This window comes from Elephas maximus, chromosome 3 (genome assembly GCF_024166365.1).
Source record: "Elephas maximus indicus isolate mEleMax1 chromosome 3, mEleMax1 primary haplotype, whole genome shotgun sequence".
Classification (NCBI taxonomy): Eukaryota; Metazoa; Chordata; class Mammalia; order Proboscidea; family Elephantidae; genus Elephas; species Elephas maximus.
The window spans coordinates 36,346,847-36,374,788 of record NC_064821.1 but is presented as its reverse complement, the minus strand read 5'-3'; the positions used below and the strand labels follow the sequence as shown (position 1 = coordinate 36,374,788).

At 52.3% G+C, this 27,942-nt stretch overlaps 1 protein-coding gene across 1 annotated transcript; it reads right to left on the bottom strand.

Annotated features, from left to right (window-relative positions):
• Positions 1–9: 9 nt before the first annotated feature.
• Positions 10–27,166, bottom strand: RAB8A (RAB8A, member RAS oncogene family). The gene is made up of 8 exons (XM_049877287.1): positions 27,009–27,166; positions 21,262–21,322; positions 15,854–15,914; positions 11,708–11,785; positions 10,148–10,237; positions 9,611–9,676; positions 8,288–8,338; positions 10–1,395 (listed from the first exon to the last, which is right to left on the bottom strand). The coding sequence occupies exons 1-8, from the start codon at positions 27,130–27,132 to the stop codon at positions 1,303–1,305; spliced, it is 624 nt and encodes a 207-aa protein (XP_049733244.1). The 5' UTR covers positions 27,133–27,166; the 3' UTR covers positions 10–1,302.
• Between the last annotated feature and the right edge of the window lie 776 nt (positions 27,167–27,942).

The following is a 27,942-nucleotide window of genomic DNA, read 5'->3' as shown; positions in this document are numbered from 1 at the left end:
TCATTAACTTTAAAATGAGTTTTAATTTGTTTTGTTTTCCTTAAGTGCATTTATGGATGTAAACAGAGCATGTTAGCGATTCCAGGGAACAGACTATTGCTGGTTTGTTGTTTTTAATTCATAAACGAAGGAACTATGATGCCAATGACTTGGACTGACAGCAGCTTGGGAGAAGGGGGAAGACAAAGAGACGGAACCAAGGAAAGGTACCTTGGTGACACCCAACTGGCCACGTGGTCCGGGTCACGCAGTCTTTAGGGAGCTGCTGACACAGAACCCAGTGAGTGTCACTCAGAGCTGCCAGGCAGCTACGCAGTGGCCTGGCTGTGTGGAATGTGTGTGTCTCCACCCTGACAGCGCAACCGTTCTGTGCTCCGCCTGGCCTGAGGAGTGGGCGTACCTGGTCCCCCTGACGCTGCCACTGGGATCAAAGACTGGATCACTTCATGGCATGGTGAATCTGAAGGAGTGAAGATTTCAGTGAGGAAGGTTCTCCAATATGGAGACAGTGGAGGATGAAGAGGGAATGGGGCCATTTTGGTGTCGACAGGCAGCATCCTCGCACGGGCGACCATGTGGGCGGGCGTTGCTGTGTTTTCAGGGTCACCATGGCTTGTGGAAACCACTGAGAGCACCTCTTCAGCAGGGACTGCGGCGGTGCCCGTAGGTCTTGTGGAGGCTACAGGCAGGAGACCCACCTATGCTTCTCCCTTTCTAGACGGCTGGCACGGGCTTTCCTTAACTTGTGCTTCCCTTTGGTTTGACAGTAAAAAAAAAAAAAGACAGGAGACGCAGTGGGGAGGGTTTTGTCACTTATCCAGAACCGAGAGCAGAGGTGAGCGGGAGCCGGAGTTGCTGGGTGGCTGTATCCCGGGCCTGGAGCTCTCAGGGTGGAGGTGTAAGGCATCTGGAGTCCACACCGGGGGCCTTGCTGGCCAGGGGGCCTCCAGCTGTGTTGCAGCAGGACCAAGGATGGAGGGCTGAAAGTGGGGGCCCTCCACGGGGCTGTTGCCGACACTGGTCATGCTGCCGCACCGTCCTTCCTATTGACTTGGCGCACAGGCCCGCTCCGTGAACATCACAGGAAAAATAGCAAATTCTTAACTTACTCCGTCTCCAGAGCTGAGAGAGACCAGGCAGTTACTAAAATAAACAATTTCTCAATTTCGTTCTGGGGGCCGTGGGCCCATGGCCTCGGCGTGGGCGGGCATAGGAAGAGGGGAGGCCCCAGCCGAGCAAGGGGCTCACTCGGAACAGGCACAGTCAGCTGAGCTGAGCATGGCTCAGGTAAGGCGGCGTCCCTCACAGAAGGTCACATCGGAAGAAGCTGCTTCTCTTCTGTTGGTCTGGTGTGATTTTGACTCCCTGGTTGCTCCCCTGGGGGCTGTTGCCTTCCTGAAGTCACAAAATATTTTCTGAGGTTATGGCAGAGCATTGGCACTCTCCCTTAACCAACTAACCAATCAGCCAACCAGCCATCCATCTGTCCATTCTCTAACCAACCAACCATCCATCCACCTGTTCTGTTGTCCCCTTCGAACAACCAATCTCCCATACTCCCATCTATCCATTCATCCCCTTCCAAGAAACCATCCATCCACCACCTTCCAACCAACTACCTATCTGTCCCCTTACAACTAATTATCCATCCATCTGTCTCCTTCCAACCATCCCCCTGTCCCCTTTCAACCAAGCATTCATCCATTAGTCCCTTCCTTCCTTCTTCTCATCCACCTATTATTCCCTTCCATCATCCATCTACTGATCTATCCACCTCCTTCCATCCATCCGCCCATCAGTACCCCCTCCTCCCATCCATCTACCTACCCACCTGTCCCCTTTCAACCAACCATCCATCACTTTGCTTTAAACCATCATCCATCAATCCCCTCCAGCCTCCCATCCATCCCCTTCCTTCCACTCACCCTTCCAACCAACCATTCATCCATCCGTCTCCTTCCAACCAACCACCCATCTGTCCTTTGAACCACCCACCTGATCCCTTTCAACTAAGCATTCATCCATCTTCTTCTACCATCTATCCATCGATCCATCCCCTTCTTTCCTTCCATTCATCCATCAGTCCCCTCCCTTCTTTACATCTGCCCCTCTGTCCCCTTCCAACCAATCATCCATTTATCCATTTCCTTCTGTCTATCCATTCATCAGTTCCCTCCCTCCCTCCATTCACCTACCAACCTGTTCCCTTTCGACTAACTATCCATCAGCCCCCTCCCTCTCATCCATCTGACTCCTTTCAACCATCCATCTATCCATCCACTTTCAATCAGCCAACCAACCACTAACCCATATACTTGTCCCCGTCCGGTTGACCATTCATTCTTTCACAGGCCCACAAATGTATTTTCATCTACTACACACCCTCCCCCTCCAACCATTCATTCTTTCAATTATTTATTCAACTATCCTTCTATTCTTTATCATCATTTATTCACCCATCCTACTCTTTTCTTTATCTCCTTCCTTCATTCACCCGTACCCCCTCTTCCCTTCTTCCCATCCAGCAAGGTAGCCAAGGAGAAGCAGCAAGACTCTGTCCAGGGGAGAGAGGCCTAGTTAAAGGTCCTGCTGTTACACCTGAATGGCCCCTGTGTCCCTGCAATTCGCCCCCTCCACTTAATCCACCGTCCACAATGCTGCGGGAGTGATGCCAGATCTAAAGTCTAACCTTGTCAGCTCGTTCCCCACTGAAGACCCGTCTATGCCCCCAACTGTTTCCAGGGGATCCTCCGATTCCACAGTCTGGAATTCAGAGCCTCTGCGTGACCAGTCCCTGCGGACCCTGGGAACTCACCTCTCATCTCCCCCTGCCTCACTCTGATGGAAAGACTCCCCTCCCTTTTCTCTAACTCCTTCTCATCACTCAGTTCTTAGGTAAAACCTCAATTTGTTCAACAACTAACAACCAAATCCTGTGGGATAAAGAACTCGATTGGGCCTTTTGTCTCTGGTTTCTAAAACTAACCTTGGAATTGGCCAGCAATAAAGGTGAGATGCCTTGTTTTGTATAATAGCCAGTCAACACTTAAACGGTGTAAATGAGGAGGGGCTACACAGGTCCTACCCTGGCAGCACACCTCAGGAAGGAAGAGGGGCATGATGGAATCAGCCATACATATTCAGGGATTCAGTTAATCACGGTCTATGTCACGACCCCCTCCCCCACCCAATCACTATCAATGAGCCAATAAAAGCCCAGAGCACAGAAGTTAAAGGAGGCTTCCTAGATTGGTGAGAACATCCATGCATGGGAGAGAGTGAGGCATTTCCCCGGGGATAGTGGAAGCCTTGTGGACATGACTGATGTGTCTTGCCACTTGTAGTTATAATAAATGGTAACTGTCTGAATTTTGTGAGTCATTCTAGAGAAGTAATGAACCCACCGGGAGCAGTGAGAGCCAGCAGAAAGGCTGGCATTTCCCTATATGGTAGGGGCTGAATGATGGAGTCCTAATTTGTGAAGACCCAACACTGGGTGGTTAGGGTTAGAGACAGAAAGTACCACAGAACTGGCTGGTGTTATGACAATGGAGGAGTGGGAAACTGGGGATATGAGTTCTCTCTACATTTTGGGAATTGAACTTATATAAATTTTTTAGCAATGTGGACGATGATGATGTGTGCTTTTCCAGGCACACAGAGGCAGACAAGAAGAGGCTCTGCCTTAGGAGCTCAGCCACGTTGCGGGGGATGGGAGTTACACAGGCAAAGGGGTAAGCGGTGACCCCACAGTGGGGAGTAGTTAGAGGGGAAGGAGGCAGGCAAGTGGCTGCAGGGACATGGGAGGTGTGTTTTGACAGCAATGTCTGAACAGAGATATCAGGAAGTGAGGTGATGAAACTGAAATGCAGGAGGGCCCAGGGGCGTGGCTGGCAGAACATGGCCCCTCAGGGTGTCCATGCCCTAATCCCTGGAAGCTGTGGATATGGTTCCTGGCGTGGCAAAAAGAACTCTGCAGATGGGATGAAGTTAAGGATCTTGAGATGGGGAGAGGATCCTGGATGACCCAGGTGGGCCCAATGAAATCCCACCAGCCCTTAAAAATGGCGGCCCTACTTCTACAACTTAACAACAAAAAGATAACTCAGTCAAAAATAAGTAAAGGACTTGAACAAACATTTCACCAATGAGGATACTGAAATGGTCAACAATCACATGAAAAGATACTCAACACCACTAGCCATTAATCAAAAAAAAAAACAAAAAAAACAAACCCACTGCTGTCGAGTTGATTCCGACTCATAGAGACCCTACAGGACAGAGTAGAGCTGCCCCATGGTTTCCGAGGAGCACCTAGTGGATGTGAACTGCCAGCCTTCTGGTTAGCAGCCGTAGCTCTTAAAAGCTAAGCCACCAGGGTTTCCAATTGGGAAGACGCAAATCAAGACCGTAACAAGAGATCACTTCACCTCATAAGAATGTCGATTAAATAAAAAAAAAAGGAAAAAACAGGTATTAGTGAGATTGTAGAGAAAATGGAACCCTCATCTATTGCTGGTAGAAATGTAAAATGGTGCAACCACTGTGGAAACTGTTTGGCAGGTCCTCAAAAAACAGAACAGAGAATTACCATATGACCCAGCAATCCCAATCCTAGGTATCTACCCAGAAGTGGAAGCAGGAATGCAAACAGAAACCTGTCCACCAATGTTCACTGCAGCACTTTTCACAGCAGCCAAAACGTGGAAGTAACCAAAATGTCCAGACACAGATGAATGGATAAACAATATGTGGTATAGATACACAATTACTCAGCCATAAAGAGAAATGAAGTCTCGATGAATGCTACGACATGGATAAGCGGTGAAAACATCATGTTGGGTGGAATAAGTCAGTTGCAAAAAGACAAATACCGTATAGTCTCACTTATATAAAATAAGAAAACATACAGAAACCAAACATTGTTAAGAGGTTACCTGGGCTGGAAGGGAGGGGAAGGGGAAGTTTCTGCTTAGGGGGTAGTAAGTTTCTCTTACCGGTGGTGGAATAGTTTGGAAAAGGACAGCAAGGATGTGTGTACAACTCAAAGAAAGTAATCAGTGTCACCGAATCGTACAGGTAGAAAATGCTGAATTGGTGAGAAAGAAAAAGTGGAGAGCCTTTCCCAGATGTGGTCAGAGAAAACCATATGACGATGATGGATGCAGGGTCAGAGAGATGCTATGCTGCTGGCTCTCAAGATGAAGGAAGGGTCACAAGCCAAGCATGAGGGTGGCCTCTAGACAATGGAAAAGGGAAGGAAATGGATTCTCCCCTGGAGTCCCAGAAGGAACGCAGCCCTGCCGACACCTTGATTTTAGTCCTTTGAGACATATGTGGGACTTCTGGGCCTCTGAACTGTTACGTTAATACACCTGTGTTGTTTAAGCTGCTAAGTTTTTGGTTTTTTGCTATGGCAGCCCCAGGAAAGTAATGTGAGAGGTTGCACTCCAGGTGGAGGGAAGAAAAGGTAGCAGAGCCCTGCACTGCGGGCTGGCATGGGCTGTTCCTGGAGCAGGAAGATGGGTGAGGCTGGAGTGGATGGACAATGGGGGAAGATACAGGGCAGCCACAACAGGTGGGCTGGGGAGGTCGGGCATGGGGCTGGGGGTCTGTTCTATATGCAGTGGGGCCACTGGGCTGCTTTGGGATTGGGGTGGGTATTGGCAGGGCCAGGGTCCCTGAGTGGCGCAAATGGTTAAGGGCTCGACTACTAGTCCAAAGGCTGGCAGTTTGAACCCACAGAGGCACCTCAGAAGACAGGCCTGGGGATCTGCTTCCAAAAGGTCACAGCCTTGAAAATCCTGCAGAGCAGTTCTATTCTACACACATGGGATCACCAAGAGTCAGAGCTGCTGTGAAGGCAACTAACAAGAAAGACATCTGCAGGGCAGGGCTTTTTGTGACAGCACGGACCACACCCTCCAGTGGTGGCAGGCGGAGCTGGCCGCAATAGCTACAAAAGGCAGGTAACCATGAGACCATCTGGAAGTCTCAGCAAACAAAGGAGGTAGGCAATGGTGAGGGATTTTGCTGCCAGGGACCTGAAATTCAATTAAGGAGAAGAAACCACAGGATGAGGGCTGTGCGGCAGCACATCAAACCATTCTCCAGGTAATCAACAGACCAGTGCTGGAAGCGCAGGGTCGGAAAATCACAGTCTCACCGGGATGTTGAGCATAACTGCAAAAGTGACTCTTAACCACTTCCGCCAAGAAAAACCAAATCTGTTGCCGTCGAGTCGATTCCAACTCATAACGACCCTACAGGACAGAGTAGAACTGCCCCATAAGGTTTCCAAGGAGTGGCTGGTGGATCTCAACTGCCACTCTTTCGGTCAGCAGCCAAGCTCTTAACCACTGTGCCACCAGGGCTCCATTTTGGTCAAAAGCCACTGTGCCACCAGGGCTCCATTTTGGTCAAGAGCTGCTATTAAATCAATTATGCGTCTTACAGTTCACAGCATCTTAAGAGTTGTGGAAATATGCAGGTTTTACATCCGGTTTGAGCTACGTGAATGGTATTTTGTGTGTTACGTACACACACGCTCATCTGATCAGGCCTAAAGCACGAATACAGTGCTTTCTGCCCTTCTATCAGGCAAGGAGGAGCCCTAGCGGCACAGTGGTTAGCACTCGGCTGCTAACTGAAAAGTTGGCAGTTTGAACCCACCAGGCGCACTGTGGGAGAAAGATGTGGTGGTCTGCTTCTGTAAAGATTTACAGCCTTGGAAACCCTATGAGGCAGTTCTACTCTGTCCTATAGGGTCGCTATGAGTTGGAGTCAACTCGATGGCAACTGGTTTGGTCTGGTTTTGGTTGTCAGGCAAGGAGCACAGCTTAGCTGGGAACCAGTGAGGAAGACTCACCATAACATTTAAATTCTGCTCTAAACACCCCCAGAGTCTAGTGTCAGATTCAGCAAGGGAAGAACGACTTATGCTGATGCTGTAGAATATGAAATTGCTCACGTGATAAACAAAACCTAGGAACCACAGGGCAAGGTGGACAGTGAGGGCCGGGCAGAACAATGCTGGAATGCCAAAAGCCGGACAGAGCTGGTGCAACTGTTAGCATCTGAGGTTGGACACTTACAAGGAGCATTCTGCAAAGGAAGTTTAACAATTTCATTTACAACAGCATCTAAAAAATACAGCATCTAGGAATAACTTTTTTTTCCCTACAAATTTGACAATTTTTATTTCATGGCCTTTCTTTTTCATAATCCTAGGAACAAATTTAACTGGGAAGGTGAAAGACTTGCACACAGAAAACTGTAAAGCATTATTAAAACAAGTTAAAGATCTAAATAAATGGGAGGACATTCCCTGTCTGTGGACTGAAAGACAATATTGTCAAGTTGTCAATACCACCCAAAGCAATCTATAAATTCAATGCAATCACCATCAAATTTCCAACTGCCTTCTTTGCAGAAATGGAAAAGCTAACCCTCACATTTATATGCAATGATCAGGGGTCTCAAACAGCCAAGGCAATCTTGAAAAAGAACGAACTGGGAGGACACACACTTCCTGATTTCAAAGGTACAGTAACCAAAATCGTCTGGTACTGGTGTATCAACTGACATACAGACCAATGGAATAAAACTGAGAGTCCAGAAATAAACGTATACATCTACGTTTGACTGATTTTTGACAAGGTGCGAAGCCCACTCATCAGGGAAAGAAGAATTTCTTTAAACAAATGTGCTGGGACAACTGAATTTCCACATGCAGAAGAATGAAGCTGGATCTCTACCTCACAACATATACAAAAATTAATCCAAAATGGATCAACAACCTACAGATGAGATCTAAAACTATAAACCTCTTAGAAGAAAACATCCTTGTGACCTGGTTTTTAACAATGGATTCTTAGATATGACACCAAAAGCACGAGCAAGAAAAGACAAAATAGACAAATTAGAATTTGAGAGTAAGAAAGTATGACGACAGTGGCTGTCAGATACCAGGATCACCAAGGGTGCCAGTCACATGTGGACCCTGGGATGAGCGCTGTCTGTGACTGGGCAGCCTTTCTTCTTCCTCTGGCATAGTCATTTGTCTATATGACCCTTCTAACAGGGGGACAGGAGGGCTGTATGTCTTTCCCCATTCGCCTGTCTATCTGGTTGGTTCTCAGCACTGAGGACTATCCAGGTGGTCAGCAGGCAATGCTCCAATCCACACCTGCAAACCCCACCCTGCCAGTGTGGCCTCATGGCTCTGGCTGGGCCCTGGGAAGCATGCTGCCCTAGGCTGAGGACATCAGGACCCAACAGGACTCACCAATTTTTTGTCCATTTTTGCTTTGATGTCTCTGGCGAGCGTGAAGAAGGCCTGTAGAGGAAGAAGGGTGTTAGCCCCTGGGTGGTGCAAGCGGTGAACACGCTCAGCTGCTAACTGAAAGGTTGGAGGTTCAAGTCTACCCAGAGGCACTTTGAAAGAATGGCCTGGCGGTCTACTTCTGCAAAATCAGCCACTGAAAACACTGTGCAACACAGTTTTCTACTCTGACACTCAAGGGGTCGCCGTGAGTTGGGGTCAACTTGAAGGCAGCTGGGTTTTTGGGTACCTCCCCTAAGCCAAAAACCCTGTGCAGTGAGTTTGTGCAAATGACCAGAGAGGAAACTGAGGCTCACAGGTGCCAAGTGACTTCTCCAAGGGACCTTGTGGTTAACTAACACAGGAGGACCCAGCCCTGTGCCTTAAGGCCCACGCTCTGTCCACTCTGGCCCCTTCTGGCAGTCAGGGGCAGACAGAGGGATGGGGCCTTACCTGGGGGCAGCTTATGGGGCTGGAGACCCCTGAGGGAGCACCGGCTGCATGTGGGGAGGTTCATCCTCTCAGCCCAGCGAGGGGCCCATGCTAGCCCAACCCCGGCTGCCACCTCTATCACAGCCCCGTGAGTGTGTCCCGCCTTCCCTCGTTCGCTCTCTGATGAGCATCTGTTAACCCCACTCCATGAAATGACCTGCCCGGGGAGGGGGGATAAACAGATGAACCAGACTTAAGAGTTTGCATGTGAGGGACCCCTGGTTGGCAGGAAGCAGAATCTCAATAAATGACCACGAGACATGGAACATTCTGCCGTGGAGAGTGATTCAAGGTGCTGGGAACACTCCTCCTCAGAGTGGCAGAGACTTTCTGGGGGGCATTTGGGTTGGGCCCTGATGGGTAAAGAGGAGTCTGACAGGCAGATAGCAGAGTGAAAGAGGAAGAGAACACACAGAGGGACACAGAAAGGGGTTGGGGGGAACAGTGGAGGCTGCCTGGGAATGGTGAAAGGAAGGGCCAGGTCAGCTGCAAGGAGAGGAGGGTAGCTGGGCCCTGACTTGCTGCTTGGTACTTCAGGCCTGTTGGTGTGGCCCCATGGTATCCCAAGAGTCTGAGCTGGGCCTCTCCAAGCCTCAGTTTCCCCATCTATAAAACCATGCTGTTTGCTTCTGGGGCTGCCCAAGCGCCCAGCCCAGGGCCGGCGCCTGCTATCAGACATGGGGTTGATTCCCAGGGGCTAGACTAGGGCCCGGGACACAGGCACTGCTTGGGATGTGCCCGCCCTGAGTCTAAGGTCGGCTCCTGTGGTAGAGCTCAGCAGGCAGTGGGACTCACATTTTCCACGTTGATGTTGGCCTTGGCGCTGGTCTCCATGAACTTGATCCCGTAGTCCAGGGCCAGCTGTGGCAGGGGGAGGGTTGGGGGAGAAGGACACACACACATACATGAGCCACCAGGCCCTGGCCCCTTGTTCCTCAGGTACTAACTGGAGCCACAGCAGGTGCAGCCCTTGAGTGGTGAAGCAGTTGCAGGGTAGGGTGGACACTGTGGCCCTGGGGGCTATTCACTCAACGTCCATCAGTAGTGCCATCATAGTGCTGAGACTGGGGAGATGGCAGAGGCTGAGAATGGCAGGGTAGGAGGCCCTGGGGCTGCCGGGGATGTGGGGAGCCCAGTGAGAGGCTCCCATGGTATATGCTCCTGCCTGCAGCCTGGCTGGGCGCAAGCATCCAACCCTCCCTCCATGTGGCATGTACACAGGTGGGTGACCAATGCCCTGGGAACGAAGGTGAAGGATCCTCCCCTAAACCCAGATGGGGGGCCCCCATGCAGGGACCTGTCATGCTACACCCACCCCGTTGCCAGGCCCACCTTCTCTCCTCGTTCCTTGGACACCTGTCTCTTGTCGTTCACATCACACTTGTTCCCAAGGATCATCTTTTCGACATCAGCGGAGGCGTGCTGGGGTGAGAAGGCAAACGGTGATGGCTGAGGCGGGCAACCTGGGCCACAGGCTGGTGCTTGGGCCAATGTGGCCTACCCGGAACCAGAGTGAGCTAGTGGGACAGTGTGCCCTAGCCTCTTACAGACCACAAGCTGAAGCTCAGAGGCTACCGCCCCACCGCGAGGTTGGGGCCAGGGGTCCGGCTGGGATCAGGACTCTGCCGTCCCATCTAGCATGCATGTGCTGGAATGCTCTCTGCTGCTGAGAACATCTGCTCTGATGACCGCTGACGAGGCTCCTGTGGTGCCCCTGGGCTGGCAGGGGGAGGGTGCTGGCCTATGGGCAGGTAGGAGGCAGATCAATCTGCCCACCTGCCTCCCTGGCCCCTCTGCCATGGGCCACACAGCTGTCCTGGTACCTTCTCCCATTGCCCTGGCTCTCTCTCTGGGCTCCAAAGACAAGCTGGGCCTGGGCGGAAGCAGTTCCCACTGGTGTCAGCCCTGGGTGATCCGCCTTCCTGGAGTCTCCTGGGCTCTGCCCTCACCCCTGGGTACATACTCTCCTTGATTAAACCCTCCTGGCCCCCACTTACTGGAGCACTGGATGCCGGCTGGTACCTCCTCCCTCAAACCAGTGATCTGGTCTGCATGAAGCATCTTCCGCTCCGCCCTGACTTCCTGTTGCCCAGGAGACCCTTGCCCCATGAAGATCAGTGTGGGTGGTCTCTCCTCACCCTGCTCCCAGAGATACCCCAGGTCAGGGGCTCGGCTACACCCACACACATGAGGAGCCTGGTTGAGTGGTTGGCAAGTCCTAGGCGGCAGTGACACGACCTTTCTCAAGGCTTCGTAGGTGGATGACCTTTCTGGCTGCCTTGGACCGGAAGCTCCCCCTACCTGGTTAGTCACTACCGCTGTGAGCTGTGCCTGGGAAGGCCTGTCCAGTCAGGGCACGATCTTGGGGTGCAGGAATGGCAGGCAGGGCTGGCCTCCTCCTTGCCACAGAGTTCAAGGTCTCCTCTCCCGAGACACAGCCAGCTGCCCATCAGAGGTGCTCACACCTGCCTCAATGAGGCTCAAAGTACAACCCGACATGCCCTTGCACCACACCCACCAAATACAAGGGTCATGACAGTTCTAGAACCTTCCCTTTCTAGAAAGCACCAAATATTCACAGTGACCTCAAGCTAGTCTAGCCCTTCCCTTCCAACTGTGAAACTGGCCAAACCCAACGGCCCCAATGGGGGTGTGGGCTCTCAGAGCCGATGGGACAGGCCCAGACTCAAAACCCCTGCATAAGCATGGCTGAGTTGGCATGTGGCCTTGGGGCCAACACTGCCTCCCTGGCTGTGGGGCTCTTGGCAAGTGACTGCTTAGCATCTCTGAGCCTCAGTGTCTCCTCTGTGAAGCTGGAGCTCTGGCATGAGGGCTCAGCTCAGGATGTGTGGAAGGTTCTGGCACTCGCTGGGAAGAGCCAGCCAGGCTTACCTCCTCAATGTTCCGGATCCAGTTCCGAATGTTGTCAAAAGACTTCTCGTTGGTGATGTCGTAGACCAGCATGATGCCCTGAGTAGGGGGCGGGGGACAGAAATCTTCCTGAGCAAGGGGGCCTCTGAGGAGCTGCGAGATGGTGAGGGCTTGTGGCCTGTGTGAGGTGGGCAGGGGTCCTGGCAGAACCCCTTCCCCACCAGCATGTGGCCCCTGCCTGCCCGCCCCATGGTGATCCACTCCCTCCACACCCCTCAGCCCCGCCCTGTTCAGGAGCTCTAGCCAGGCCTGACGTGACCCTGCCACCACAGACCTGGCCCCGCCATGGCCCCCCACCACAGGCAGGACGATCTGGCCCCCACATCTCACAGTGAGTGTCGACCTGGCTCAAGCAGACCCTTCCCGGGCTGTGCTTGGCATCACCATGCCTCCCACTTACCCTGCCAGCCAAGCCCCTTCTCAGGCTCTGGGTATCCAGCATCGTGCCCTATTAGTCTTTTACTCATTGGGGACCACCACGCACAGCAGGCATTGCACTGACCCTTACAAGCCCTGGCTGAGTGGTCCCACCAGCCCCCTCTGAGGATAAGAGACCTAAATACAGGGGTGTTCAGGTCCTGCCCACGGGTATGCAGGGGAGCAAGTGGCACAACTGGAGGACCCCCAAAGCCAGTGTGCCTTCCAGTGGCTCCGCCAGTGTGGGGGCTGGAGCCAAGGACCAACAGTTCCCAGGTGCTGGCCTGCAGGTCCTGTAGAGCCCGTGACGGCACCAGCCTGCGGGGAAGGTGGTGTAAGTGCACCTCCGGTGGGCAGAGGCTGTGCGGCAGGGGGAAGGGGGAGCATACGCTGCCCCTCCTGTCTCGAGGGCAACTGTGTCCTGAGGACTGCATGGAAAAGCAGATGCCCCTGCCTCACCCCAGGGGAACCCAAGGTACAGAGAGACATGACCTTTAAGACCTGACTCTGAAAGGCGATGCCCTGGCTGCCCCCAGGACCTCTCAGACTCTCAGGCACCTCCCAGGCCCCACAAGGACCAAGTAAACCCAAGTGCTGCCCATATACCAGTCTCTCATGAGGTCCTCGTGAGCTTCTCCGAAGGCTGGCCCTCACGGAGCCACTAGCCCCAACTACGGTGAAGCTCTGGGTCTCAGGGCCCCTTGCCAGCCCATGCCACAGCAGGGCTGTGGCCTGCTCCCCTGCCCAGGCCCACATTTCACTATTCCTCTACCCTTCACCTACTCTGGGGCCTTGCCCTATGTCTAGGAGCCTCAAGGGGCACTGCTGACCGGGTGCAAGCTGAGACATTTTGGAGACCGCCTATGTGTGTAGTTAATGGTAGGTGGGTGAGTGTGTGACAGAACCTCCCAGATGGGGGTAGGGCAGACTACTTGACTGTAAACTCCCTGTGAACATGAGGACATGACACTGGCCTCCCAGACAGGTACAACCCCAGCTAAGGCCAGGACCCCTTAAATGCAGTTTGGGGCCCTTGTTCAGGGGACATAATGGAGGCTGATGATGGGGAGGCTCGGAGAAGATTGTAGTGACCCATGGGGTCCACCGCACCCACAGCCAAGCCAGTGCGAGTGGGAGACACTGGCAGGGAGACCTGTCGACAAGATGTCATTGGGGCCTCTGCCCAGCAGCTGCCCTCTCGTCACCAGGGAGCAAGAGATGCAGAGGGCTGTGAGGTCCTCTTTTTGCCTGAGGACTAGCTTCTAATGGCTACCAAAACTCCAAACTCCCTGATTTTTACATATCACCGGGGGGCAGGTGAATCACCTGGGTGGTGCAAATGGTTAATGTGCTCTGGCTGCTAACTGAAAGGCTGGAGGTTCAAGTCTACCCAGGGGCACCTCTGGAAGAAAGGCTTGGTGACTGAGTTCTGAAAAATGAGCCACTGGAGAACCATATGAAGCAATTCTACTCCGACACACATGGGGCTGCTATGAATCAGATGAGGCAGAAGTAGGAAAACAACACGCCACCCTATCCTAGATACCCTTGAGACTCTCCTTGGTGCTTCAAAGCGACTGTTTTCTGGTCCCTGCCTGCACACAGCTCCCAGGTCTGTCTTTAACATCAGTGGTACACCACCACCCTTTGGGAAAAGACATCTCACACTCCCCAATGCATTCGGGATTTCTAGCCCGAGGGAGCAAGTGCAGCACTGACAGGAATGATGCCAGGATGTCCTCTACCTGCACTGCCCCACAGTCACCATGGCCACACCCAGGTCCTGAGCATTCAGAATGTGGCTGGGGTGAATGGAGCTGGATTTTTTAATTCATTTAAATGCGAACAGCCACAGGTGGCTAGGGCTTCCATATGGGTTAGTATAGGCTGAGGATCAAGAGAGGCAGTGGTGGTTCAGTGGCAGAATTCTCGCCTTCCACGTGGGAGACCTGGGTTTGATTCCTGGCCAACGTGCCCCATGCGCAGCCACCACCCATCTCTCCAAGTTTGGTCAAACACTAGTCTAGATGTTTCTGTGGTGGTTCAGTGGTAGAGATTTTGCCTTCCGTGTGGAAGACCTGGGTTCCATTCCCACCGATGCCCCTCCTGTGCAGCCACCACCCATCTGTCTGTGGAGACCTGTGTGTTGCTATGATGCTGAACAGGTTTTAGCAGAGATTCCAAGCTAAGATGGACTAGGAAGAAAGGTCTGGCGATCTACTTCTGAAAATCAGCCAAAGAAAACACTATGGATCACAACAGTCTCATCTGTAACCCATCATGGGGATGGTACAGGACCAGGCAGTGTTTCATTCCGTTGTGCATGGGGTCACCTGCCATAAGTTGGGGGCTGAATCGACGGCAGCTAACAAGGAGGATCGAACCACGATAACCTTGGTGCTGTACAGGGTCCTGGAGGTGGTTCTGTCCAGTCTTGCCTGGTACTGGTGAAGGTGGAAGTGGAGGTTGAGGATGTGGATGCTGGGGACAGACAGAGAGCAGGGCCTAGAACTGGTCCTGCCTTTTACCCTCTGGGTGCACTTGAGTCTCGGGCTCTCTGTCTTAAGATGGAAAGGACACCCCCACACGGGGGTGGGAGGGGAGGTTTATAGCCAATACACAAGGAGAGAAAGCGGGTAAAGACCCAGGCCTAGGACCTGGCATAGGGAACAGGCTCGGTAACGGGGCCAGGGTGGCTACACCAGCCCAGAGAGGGATGCACCCTCACAGGAGGCCCTCCAGCTCTGTCCAGGGCCTGAGGCCCCCACCCACTCTCCCAAAGCACATGGACGTGAGGGCAAACAAGGAACTCAATTTTAATGAGGAGCGCTAAGGTTGTGGCCCACCCGACTGAGTTTCTACTCTGTCTCAGACATGGTGGCAGCACTCCAAACGCTCAGTGCCCTGCTCAGTTTTGCCGCCCACGCCCGTGCCCCACCCAGTGTACTTCTGGGCAGGAGGCAAGAGGTGGTGACCACAGCGTGACCCTGCTCTCGCCATGCTCACGGTCTAGAGGGAATGAGGACCTACACAGTCAAGTCATGGGGCTGCTACGGAAACCGTCTAGACTTGCGGGGAGAAGTGACCATTTCACCCATGAAGTTGCCTGGGAGAGAGTCCGTTGACCATTCCTTTTTCTAATAAGGAGATGGCGCTCCCAGGCCCCACATGTTCCTAACCCGTTTGGGCCTGCTGCCCACTGGTCTAGTAGAGGCCTGGCCTGGAGAAGGGGCCTGACAAATACTTGAGGGGTGAGTGAACGCATCCTCCTATCATGCACATCACATGCCGTGGGCCTAGGCAACCAGCCTAATGCCAACAACACTGGGCAAGTTGGCTCCTGGAGGATCTCAGGCTGCTGGTTGCAAATTCCATCCTGGCTGACGCGGGCTGCGCTAACGCTCCTAAGTGTTGGGGCATGCCGGCTGCCTCCAATTCCATCTACCTCACCTAGAAGAACTGGCTTCCTGACTCCACCCCGTTCCCAAAGAATGATGTTTCCACTTTACCTACACCATGGGCAGCCAGGGGGATATCTGGAGATGGGGTGGAGGTGGCGCACATGATCCTCTTAGGAGGGATTGGGAGCAACCCCCACCCGCCCCAGCCCGATCACATGCTCCCCAGAAACACCAAGGCTTCATGTGGAAGGCAGGGCTGTTCATTCTGACTAAAGCACGCCATCCATACCATCGCGCCCCGGTAGTAGGCTGTGGTGATCGTCCGGAACCGCTCCTGGCCAGCTGTGTCCCTGAATGGAGAAGAAGAGGTGTCAGAGCAGGACTGCGGGACTTTCACCCGGACACCCAGCTTTCCATGGGCCATCGCAACTGTCCTCCCACTGTGAGGCAGGCCCTTGATGAGCCCTGGTTTAAAATGAAGGTTAAGGACATGCTGTGTCACAAGCTGGGGCTGTGGTAAGGCCATCGCTCAAACTCCAGACTATGTGATTTATCCCCTTTGCTTTCTGGACTCCTCCTCAGAGTTTCTAGTCACAAAGGAGCCAAAGCTGGACACTGTTATGGGTTGAACTGTTTCCCAAACAAGAAACGTTCAAGTCCTAACCCCACTACCAGAGAATGTGACTTTGTTTGGAGACAGGGTCTCTGCAGATGTAATCAGGTTAATGAGAATCATTCTCGACCAGGTGTGCCCCAAATCTAATTATCTGGTGCCCATGCTAGAAGAGGGAAAGAGACACAGAGCAGAGAGTGGAGTGATGCAGCCACAAGCCCAGGGATGGCTCGAGTCACTAGAAGCTGGAAGAGATAAGGAAGGAACCTTCCCTAGAGCCTCCAGGGGGAGCGCAGCCCTGCAGAAACCAGTGCAAAGGCCTGGCTGAAACCTTGATTTCAGACTTTTGGCCTCCAGACTGTGAGAGAATACATTTCTGTTGTTTTAAGCCACCCGTTGTGGTCATTTGTTAGGGCAGCCCCAGGGCACTCCCACGGACATTATTCTTGAAGATCTACAGCTGCGTGTGTGCGAAGGGCTGGCCACGGGATACAGGAATAGAGCTCTCATGGCTTGGGTGGCCAGAAGGATGGCACGGGCAGCACTTTCACGCACACTACCTTGGTTCAGGTGAGAGGAAGGTCCTTCCTTACCTGTACTGTACAGGCAGGTATACCTGTTGCACGACGTAAGACAGGACTGGGTCTTGCCTAAGTCCCGGCACAAGAGGTATTCAGTGCTTTATTTAAAGGTGACCTAACTGACTAATAGCAGAGCCAGGGAAAGAGCCCACGTCTTGGTCTTGGGGTCCAGGGCTCTTGCCGTGTCCCCACGTGCCCCTGGAGAGCCCTGTATGACTGGCCTACCCAGAAGGGTCTTACCTAAGGGGTCGCCTGACTTTGGGACACTGTTAACAGGAGCTATAAAGATTCACTTTATTCTCAATCGTGGTCCTCTTGCTGGTCCCCAGGATGCAAGCTGCATTTCTGTCTCATCTAGAGGAGCTTTATGAACACTACCAACCCTGCCAGGCCCGATAACAGAAGGAGTGCTATGCGTTGAATTGTGTCTCCCAAAAAATATGTGTTGTAAATCCTAATCTATATGCCTGTGTACATACAGCCAGAGTGCTGTCTGGTAGCAAGGATGTCAAGACTTTATCTCACATACTCTGGACATATTATCAGGAGGGACCAGTCCCTGGAGAAGGACATCATGCTTGGTAAAGTAGAGGGTCAGTGAAAAGAGGATCACCCTCGATGAGATGGGCCGACACGGTGGCTGTAACAATGGGCTCAAACACAGCAACGATCCAGCACAGGACCAGGCAGTGTTTCGTTTTGCTGCACACGGGGTCGCTAGGAGTTGGAACCTCCTCAGTGGCACCTAACAACACGTCTGTGGTGAAAGAGCCCTGGTGGCACAGTGGTTAAAGCATTTGCTGCTAACCAAAAGGTCAGCGGTTCAAACCTACCAGTTGCTCCATGGGAGAAAGACATAGCAGTCTGCTTCCATAAAGATTTACAGCCTTGGAAACCCTATGGGGCAGCTGTACTCTGTCCTCTAGGGTCGCTATAGCTATAAGTCAGAATCGACTCTAAGGCAGTGGGTTTTTTGGTTTATGCTTATGGTTGCAATCCTATTCGGAAATCAGTTATTTTTGTTATGTTAATGAGACAAGGTTAGCATAGGGTCATCTCACTCCAACAAGGCTGGCATTAATCCAAAAAGCACAAAACAATAAATGTTGGAGAGGTTGTGGAGACTGGAACACTTATACACTGCTGGTGGCAATGTAAAATGGTACAACCACTTTGGAAATCGATTTGACGCTTCCTTAAAAAGCTAGAAATAGAACTACCATACGATCCAGCAATCCCACTCCTTGGAATATATCCTAGAGAAATAAGAGCCTTTACACAAACAGATACACGCACACCCATGTTCACTGCAGTACTGTTTACAACAGCAAAAAGATGGAAGCAACCAAGGTGCCCATCAACGGATGAATGGATAAATAAATTACGGTACATTCACACAATGGAACGCTACGCATCGATAAAGAACAATGACGAATCCGTGAAACATTTCATAACGTGGAGCAATCTGGAAGGCATTATGCCGAGTGAAATTAGTCAGTTGCAAAAGGACAAATACTGTGTGAGACCACTATTATAGGAACTCAAGAAATAGTTTAAACACAGAAAAAAATATTCTTTGATGGTTACGAAGGTGGAAAGGGAGGGAGAGAGATATTCACTAATTAGATGGTAGACAAAAACTATTTTAGGTAAAGGGAAAGACAACACACAATACAGGCGAGGTCAGCACAACAGGACTAAACCAAAAGCAAAGAAGTTTCCTGAATAAACCGAATGCTTCGAAGGCCAGAGTAGCAGGGGTGGGGGTCTGGGGACCATGGTTTCAGAGGACATCTAGGTCAATTGACATAATAAAATCTATTAAGAAAACATTCTGCATTCCACTCTGGAGACTGGCGTCTGGGGTCTTAAACACTAGCAAGCGGCCATCTAAGATGCATCAATTGGTCTCAACCACCTGGAGCAAAGGAGAATGAAGAATATTAAAGACACAAGGTAATTATGGGCCCAAGAGACAGAAAGGGCCACATAAACCAGGGACTACATCAGCCTGAGACCAGAAGAGCTAGATGGTGCCAGGCTACAACTGATGACTGCCCTGACAGGGAACACAACAGAGAACCCCTGAGGGAGCAGGAGAGCAGTGGGATGCAGACCCCAAATTCTCATGAAAAGACCAGACTTAATGGTCTGACTGAGACTAGAAGGACCCTGGAGGTCATGGTCCCTGGACCTTCTGTTAGCCCAAGACAGGAACCATTCCCAAAGCCAACTCTTCAGACAGGGATTGGGCTGGAATATGGGACAGAAAATGACACTGGTGAAGAGTGAGTTTCTTGGCTCAAGTAGACACATGAGACTTTGTGGGCAGTTCCTGTCTGGAGGGGAGATGAGAGAGCACAGGGGGACAGAAGCTGGGTGAATGGACATGGGGAATACAAGGTGGAGAGAAGGAGTGTGCTGTCTCATTGGAGAAAGAACTAGGAGAACACAGCAAGGTGTATATAAATTTTCGTATGAGAGACTGACTTCATTTGTAAACTGTCACTTAAAGCACAATTAAAAAAGGAAAAAAAAGATTAGCATAAGGTGTGTCTTGAATCAATCTCTTTTGAGATATAAAAGATATTAAATGCCAACTAGCAAGCAGAGATAGGGGAAGAAAGATGCCAGGCCACATGAAGATCACCCAGGAGCAGAAGCTCAGAAGAAACAAGGACCTTCCTCCAGAGCCAAGAGGGAAAGCCTTCCCCTAGAGCCAGCACTCTGAATTCAGACTCTGGCCTCCTAGACTGTGAGGGAATAAATTTGTTAAAGCCCTCCACTTGTGGTATTTCTGTTACAGCAGCACTGGATAACTAAGACAAGAAGGAAGTCAGGAGGGGAGGAAAGTGAAACTCTGTGGCTGCGATGGTGCGCCTTTGGACTTGGGCACAAAGGCTGCTGGGGAGCCAGCGTGTCAAGAAGTGGAGGAACATCCACAGCTGCTAACGCCCACACTGGCGAGCAGCCAACTGACTGCCCAGGGTGGGGGATGGACAAGGCATTAGACCTCTTCCAGATCTGGGATCTGAGGTCAGCTTCAAAAGTGAATGTTACCGGGAGTTGAGGTGACAGCTGAGACTTGTGGGCACGCCATTCCCAGTTCTGGCACCTGCCTGGCCTATAGGGACTGTGCCATACTCCCAGACATCACTTCTCCTTATCACACTGCTCATAGTGGGGCGCTGGGCAAGGTATATAGATGCAGGGCCTGACTCCCCTGTGATTGACCATGTGGAATCAGTCTGCACGGTGCAGCGGGTGGCGGACCAGAGCCAGTACCAGTAAAGGGAACTCTGAGACTCAGGTCTTGCCTCGTGTTATTAGGGCCCAGGAAGTCGTTCTCGAGCTCTGATGAATAGAAACAGGTCTTGGTACCAGGCCTAGCTTCAGCTTAATTTCAATTCCGGAATTTCAGGTCAGCCTGCTAGGAAGCGAGGCCTGGGCTTCCCCAGGAGAGAAAAGAGGATGTGATGTCAAACCTCCCTCAGCAAGCTGACGGGGCTAGGAGGGAACTCCTGGGCTGGGGCCTGTTATGGGTTGAATTCGGTCCCCACCTCCAAAATGTTTGTTAAACTCCTAACCCTGGTACATATTATTATGACCCTATTTGGGAGCCCCTGGGTGGTGCAAACGGTTAAGTGCTCAGCCGCAAACTGAAATGTTGGCAATTCAAGTCCACCCAGAGGTAGCCTGGAAGAAAGGCCTGGCAATCTACTTCTGAAAAATCAGCCACTGAAAACCTTAATGAAGCACAGTTATACTATGGCATACACGAGGTCACTGTGAGTAGGAGTCTACTCAAGGGAAACTGGTTTTAGAAATAGGGTTTTCTTTTGTTTTGTTAATGAGGTTATGCCAGCGTAGGGTATGTCCTAAAACTAATTACTTCTGTGTGGTGTCTTATAAGCAGAGCGGAATAGACACAAGACACACACAGGTGGAAGACAGATGCCATGTGAGGACCCATCTACAAGCCGAAGAATGGCAAGGAACACCAGGCAGCTACTAGAAGCTGAAGGAGATAAAGAAGGACCTTCCCCTAGAGCTAATGCCCTGAATTCAGACTTGTGTCCTCCAGAACTGAGAGGAAATAAATTCTTGTTCTTTAAAGCCACCCACTTGTGGTACTTCTGTTTTAGCAGCCCCAAGAAACTAAGAAAGGGTGCCTCCCTGCCCTGCAGGCTTCAGGAGCCCCTCTGCCTGGCATGGGGGACACAACCCCAGGTTCAAGGGGAATAGGTCAGCTCTGTGGCCATGGCCCACAGAAGAGCCAGGTTTTACCCAGGATGGAATGCTGAGCTAACCCGGATGGGACAGTCACGTCCTCAGAAGGTGCTGATCCAGAATCTAGAGCACAGCTCCCTGCACTGGGTATGAGACGTGAGGGGTGTCTGAAGATCAAGATCATAGCCACAGGGGCTGGAGCGGGGACACCAGGTGCATCTGGCTTGAAGTGCTTGCCAGACAAAGGGGCCAACAAAGAAACATGGATCTTACCATATCTGCAGTTTGATTCTCTTGCCATCAAGCTCTATGGTTCTGATTTTAAAGTCAATTCCTGAAAGAAAAGGAAAAAGGCACATCATTTTCAGCCATTTCCCAAGCTGTGTCAGAAAGGGTGCTGCTGATCTGGGCAGGTAACATCCCCCCTGGATTCCGGAGCACCTGCCATGGGAGGGGCACTGCTGACCTGGGCAGGTAACAGCCCCCCTGGATTTCAGAGGACCCTTATAGATGGTGGCACTACCAACCCAGGCAGATAACAGCATCCCTAGATTTCAGAGTACCCCCACAGAAGGGGGCATTGCTGGCCAGGGCAGGTAACAACCCCCCAGTGTGCCAACCACAGGAGAGACACTGCCAACCTGGGCAGGTAACAGCCCCTGGAGTGCCTGCCGCAGGTACCAGCTAGGCACTGAACTTATAGACCTAGGAATCCACGCAGGTCTGGAGGCATCTGGAGCTACCTGTTCCTCCACCGGAGGGGAACTCTAGGCTCACAGGGCCAAAAGCCATTGCCCAGAGTGAAGCCTGCAAGTGGCAGGGCTGGCAGCCAAATGCAGGTAGGCTCAATTCCAAAGCTTGGCTTTCTGCCCTCGCTGCTGCCCCTGTGCCTACCTCCCAGCCCGAGGCAGCCGTGCTTAGAGCGGGTTTCAGTAAGAGCCTAGCGTGTAAGCCCTGTGCAGCCCAGAGGTGCCGTCTCTCCACCTTGCCCTCTGAGGTGCTCAGGCCCTTCCTCTCAGCCTTTGCACGTGCTGCTCCTTCTGTGTGGGTGGTCCCACGCCCGTCAGCATGCACACATCTCCTCCTCCAAGGCCTTGGTCAGACCTCAGCTCTCAGGAAGCCTTCCTGGCTCAGCCCTCCTCTCATCCTGGGTACCAGGTTGGATTCCTTTTCACCAGTGTGGCCTCGGCAGCCTCCTAATGTCCCTCCTGTGTCCCTTCAGCTTGCTCCCTACTTCACGGTGAGACCTTCAAAACTATACCTCTAATCTCAGAACAAACCTAACCTCCACTCCAAACCTTCCAGTGCACCCATCACTGGATGGAGGAATAAACACAGTTTGGTTCCTCCACACAACAGGATATTATTTGGCCACAAAAAAGAATGAACCTTGAAAACACGACGCTCAGTGAAAGAAGTCAGACACAAAAGGCACACAGTGTCTGTTCCATTTACATGTAATGTCCAGAACAGGCAAATCCACAGAGCCAGAAAGCAGATTAGTGGTCGCCAGGGGCTGGGGGAGGAGAATGAGTGACTGCTAACATGCACAAGGTTCTCCTTTTGGGGTGATGAGAATGTTCTGGAACTAGACAGAGGTGGTGGCTGTACAACATGGTGAACAGACTAAAAGCCACTGAAGTGTGCACTTTAAAACGGTGACTTGTATGGTATGTGAATTATACCTCAATAAAACTGTTAAAGAAAAAAAAAAAAACCCCACACACAACAAATACCTCCTGACAGCTCCCCCCTTCCAGAATAAAACGCAAACTGTTGCCCTGTCTATGCTGGTGGTCCCTCTGCCCATGGTGCCTTGGCTCCCGCCCCCTGGCTCTTTCCTGAACATTCCAAACCTGCTCCTGCCTAGGGGCTTTTCCACTGGCTCTTCCTTCTCCTGGAATGTTCTTTCCTTCCACAGCTGCCTGGCTTCCCTCAACTCACTCAGGTTCCTGCTGGTCACTGCACTGGGGAGCCTTCCCTGACCAGCCTTGTTCTCTTATCCCTTACCCTGCTTTTAAAGTCCCTGGGCGGTACAAATGGTTTGTGCTCGACTGCTAACTGAAAGGTGGGTGGTTCGAACCCACTCAGTGGCACTGTGGAAGAAAGTCCTGGCAACCTGCTTCTGAAGGATCAGTCTTAAAAACCCTTTGGAGCAGTTCTACTCTGTAACACGTGGAATCATAAGTCAGAATCCACTTGATGGCAACTGGTAACCCTGCTTTTGTTCCGTGCAGCATTTGTAACTCCTTGACATCGTGTATTTGTCTGTTTCATGAACTTGGAGTGGACCTTACCAATCTCCATGGCTTGTGGTGCAGAAATGGTCAAGCCCAGCCACTGCCCACAGAGTGTCCTAACCTCCAGCCTGAGAAGCAAGGCCTTCCTTGACCCTCTAAACCCCACAACGGGGATGTAATTATGTCCTTGTCCTCCTCAGGGGCTGTCCTGGAGACCAAGAGGAAGATCAGCCTAACTGTCCTGACAGGAACATAACCTCTCTGAGGGCAGAGACTCAACATGTCCTCAGCACTGCTGTGTCTCCATGACTAAACCCAATGGCAGGGGCAGAAGAAGGTTCCTGGGTGGTGCAGATGGTTTGTGCTTGACTGCTAACATAAAGGTTGGTGGTTCAAACCCACCCAGTGGTGCTGCAGAAGAAAGGCCTGGTGATCTGCTTCTGTAATGATTATAGCCAAGAAAATCCTACAGGGCAGTTCTACTCTGAAACACATGGGGTCACCATGAATCGGAGCTGACTCGGTGACGTTATTTTTGGGGGGCTGGAGACGTGTTGGAAGCTGCCTGCCCAGTCCTGCATACACACATTGTGACTATAGCCTCATGACATTTCTGCCTCCCTCAATCAATTGCTTCTTCCCTGCAGCCCTGCACTGGGGCAGATGCCTGGTCCACAGTGGGCCTCTGTGAAAGGTGGCAGGATCAAAGAATGACAAGCAACAGGGTCTACGCGATGCTGTTCAGCATAGGACGCACTTTCTCATCAGCCATCCACCTAACAGGAGGAATGATCGGTCCCCAAGGAAGTGTTAGAGGCTGAGCCAGGCAGCTGAGAACTGGCTCCAGGAGCCACAGGGCCAAGTTCCCACCACAAACGATCAGTGGAGCGTATGGGAAGAGATAGGCTTTGGCAAAATGTCATCCAGGCAGAAAATGAACAGGCACTCAATCTCTGATCTACGAGGAAAACCCAGAGGAACAGGCGGTGCCAACACAGGATTGTCTTGGCATGAAGCTGTATTTCAGAGTTCAGCAGCCCAGAGCTGACTCTACCCCAAACCTTCCCCACCTCCTGATGCAGAGAGACAGGGGTCCACGAAAGAAAGCAGCCCTGCCTGATTGGTGGAGCTCTGAGACAACACTCTGCCCCACACTTCTGGGTATTACGAACACACCCCATTTGATTAGGAAGTGTAAACTTTATGAGGCCTAATGATTATGAGGCCATAACTTCAAGGTCGAGCTCAATTAAACTCTCCTAGAAGGTGACCTGGGTGGTGCAAATGGTTAAGTGCTTGACTACTAGCCACAAGGCTGACAGTTTGAGTTCACCCAAAGGCACCCTGGCAGACAGGCTTAGTGATCTACTTCTGAAAGGCTAAAACCAAAAAACCAAACCCAGTGCTGTCAAGTCAATTAAGACTCATAGCAACCCTATAGGATAGGGTAGAACTGCCCCACAGTTTCCAAGGAGTGCCTGGTGGATTCGAACTGACAACCCTTTGGTTAGCAGCCATTAACACTTAACCACTATGCCACCAGGGTTTCCTCTGAAAGGTTACAGCCTTGAAAACCCTACGGAGCAGTTTTACTCTGCACATAGAGGGTTGTCTTGTGTCAACTAACAACAACAAAAGAAGACAGAGGGCTGCAGCAGGCTACAAATGCAATGAACAGAAGACTGGGGCAGGAGGGAGGGGTCCTGGGTTCAACGCCCACTTCCAACTCCCTGTACGACCCTGGGCAAGTTTTCTCCTCTCTCTGGGCCTGGTCTCCTTGTCTGTAAATGGAGGAAGCCAGCCTCCTTGGAGCCCTCAAATGTTTGATTGGGTTTTCTGATCAAAAATTAAAAACCAAATAAAAAAATCTAATGCCGGAATCGAGCTCACCAGCGCTCAAGATTAGCACGATATGGGTTGAGATCAAGCCACAGTCTGCCAGGAGTTAAGGCCACTTCCTGGTTTGGAAGGGAGGCAAGGGCCATCCCAGGGTTTGAACTTGGGGTGGGGGAAGTGGGAGGATTCAGATACACCTGTGCCCCAGGGTGAGATGCTGTCCTTGCAGGAGCCATTCTGCTTCTGCTAGGCAGCCCCTGGCAGTGACAACAATCCCTTAGTCATCATATAATTCTGATCCTTGGCCACCAGGACACTGGCCAAGACGAGGGCACTACCCCTCATGAGAAGAAACAGCTGAGAGAAATCAAGTGGCTTATTCAAGGGCAAACAGCAATAGGACACCAGGTCTGATGGCTTCCAGTCTAATTCTCTCTACCTGACACCTGGTAGAATTCTCACCTTCCACGTGGGAGACCTGCGTTCAATTCTCAACCAATACACCTCGTGCACAGCCAGCACCCATCTGTCAGTGGAGGCTTGTGTGTGGCTATGGTGCTGAACAGGTTCCAGCAGAACTTCTAGACTAAGATAAACTAGGAAGAAAGACTTGGTGATCAACTTCTGAAAGTCAGCTGGTGAAAACCCTATGGATCCCAGTGGTCCAATCTGCAACCAATCATCAGAATGGTGCAGGGCGGGGCAGCATTTCATTCCCGCGTGTGTGAGGTCACTGTGGGTTGGGGCTCACTTGACAGCAGCTAACAGCAACAACCTCAGTTTAGTGACTGTCCCCCACATCCCCACTACCATGCAAAGCTACTTCACTTAATCTGTGCTATTCCCAGTAGAACTTTTTAATGTAAGCAATGAAATTTTTGTGGCACAAAGAGAAGCCAGCTTCACTTTGATGGATGTCAGAGCCAAGATGTAACAGGCCGGTTCTGTTCAACCACCACGTGGGCTGGCTCTGTGGAAAAGGCTGTTTCTCAAAGTGACAACTTGTGTCCTGGGCCTTGCAACAGGGCAGTTAGGGCTGTCTGTGGGAGCGGCTGATTTCAGTTTCTCATTGAGGCTTTTACCTGGCATAACCTTGGTGATGACAGGCTCCAGGGCAGCGGCTGTCACTAGCCATTGCTGTCACTCTTGAGGGATGGAAGGCAGGAAAGTAAAAGCTCCTGATTCCCTGTCATCATTCCTTCTAGAGGAAAACTTACCCAAGGAGGATACAGGGTCAGCCCCTGATCTCTCCAAGGTTAGGAACTGGACAGGTGCAGACTGGGGTCCTGTGCCTGTCCTGCAGGTGCATGCTGGCATCTATTTGGCATGGTTGGGCCTGAGTTTTGAAGTCAGACACTTGAGTCCAAATCTCACCCTCATCACGTACCGACTGTGTGACCTTGGGCAAGTCCTATTCTCTCCCTGAGCCTCAAACTCCTCATCCCAGCAGACGGGGCTCTCAACAGCACCTAACCCAGAGGACAGCAGAGAGGGTGATAACGTGCAAAAAGCGCTTGGCAAAGAGTAAATGGTCAATGAAGTCAGCTGACATGGTCCTTTCACTACAGTTAACTTCCTATGCCTCAGTTTCCATTTCTGTAAGATGGGGACCCCCAAAGAACGGCTTCGAGGGCTGCTGCAAGAACTGAACGCAATGACAGGCGCGAAGACCTCAGCCCAGGGCATACACTCCCCGACGAGCGGGCTGAAGATCGGGGCCTCAGTCTCCTCATCTGCAAAATGGGCACTTGGCTCCCCCCACTGCTCCCAGGGCCCGGGAATCCCCGACGGTGGTGGAGGTGGCTGGTCGTCGTCCCAAGGGCCCCCTCGAGCCTCTAAGAACCCCTAGGGCCGTCCGCCCTGATCTCTCCCTCAGTCCCGGCCCCTCAGGCGAGCGCCCGGCCCGAGCCTCCCGTGCCCCCGGCCGCCCTCCGGCCACGCTACCTATGGTGGAGATGAAGGTGGAGTTGAAGGCGTCCTCGGAGAAGCGGAACAGGACACAGGTCTTCCCCACCCCCGAGTCCCCGATCAGCAGCAGCTTGAACAGGTAATCGTAGGTCTTCGCCATATTACACTCTCTCCCCGACGGGAAGTGCGGCCAGCGCCTCGCCACTGGACGCTCGCCCCGTCCATCAGCGCCGAGCCCGCCCCCCATTGGCTGCCGGCCCACCGTACGTCACCGCGGCCGACGCCCGCACCCGCTCTCAGCCCTGCGCGCGGAGACCAGGGAAGGGGCGAACCGAGCACGGAGCCGGAAGCGGCACGAGCGTGCTGCCCATTGGCCTGTGCTCGGGTCAGAGCGGGCTGCGATTGGCTGGCGGTGCGGAGTTGAGGGGCTTCAAATGGGGAACGGGACGTGGGCGTGGCTCCCATGGTCCAGCTTCTTCCCGACTCTGGGGCGGCCCCGCCTCCCTCCCTTATGGGACAGGGAGGGCGGGAATCGTCGCCAACGGCCCCGCGCGCTGGCAGCCCGGGGGCGGGGGCCTGTGGCGCGTGCGTATGCGTGCTGGGAGACCATTAAGAGCCAGCAGAGGGCGCACGCGCGCAAGGGCGTCTGGTCCCGCCCCGACGGCCTGCGCAGCCTCAGCAGGCTTTGGGGCGAGCGCGGGAGGGAACGGTTCGGGGGGCGTCGTCGTCTCGGGAAAGCAGGGAAACAAGGGGCGTACGTCGCAGTCGGAAAGAGGCCCCTGGAGATCCCAGTGCTGGACGAGGAACCTACCTGAGGCTTCCCGGCCTCTGCCACCTCAGTGGCCTCACTGCCCCAAGCTGCGCCCTCAGGGCCCCTGAGGCTTCTCAGGACCAGCCCTCCGACCTAATTGACCTAATTAGAGGTTTCCTGGTGGTCTAGTGGTTAAGTGCTACGGCTGCTAACCAAAGG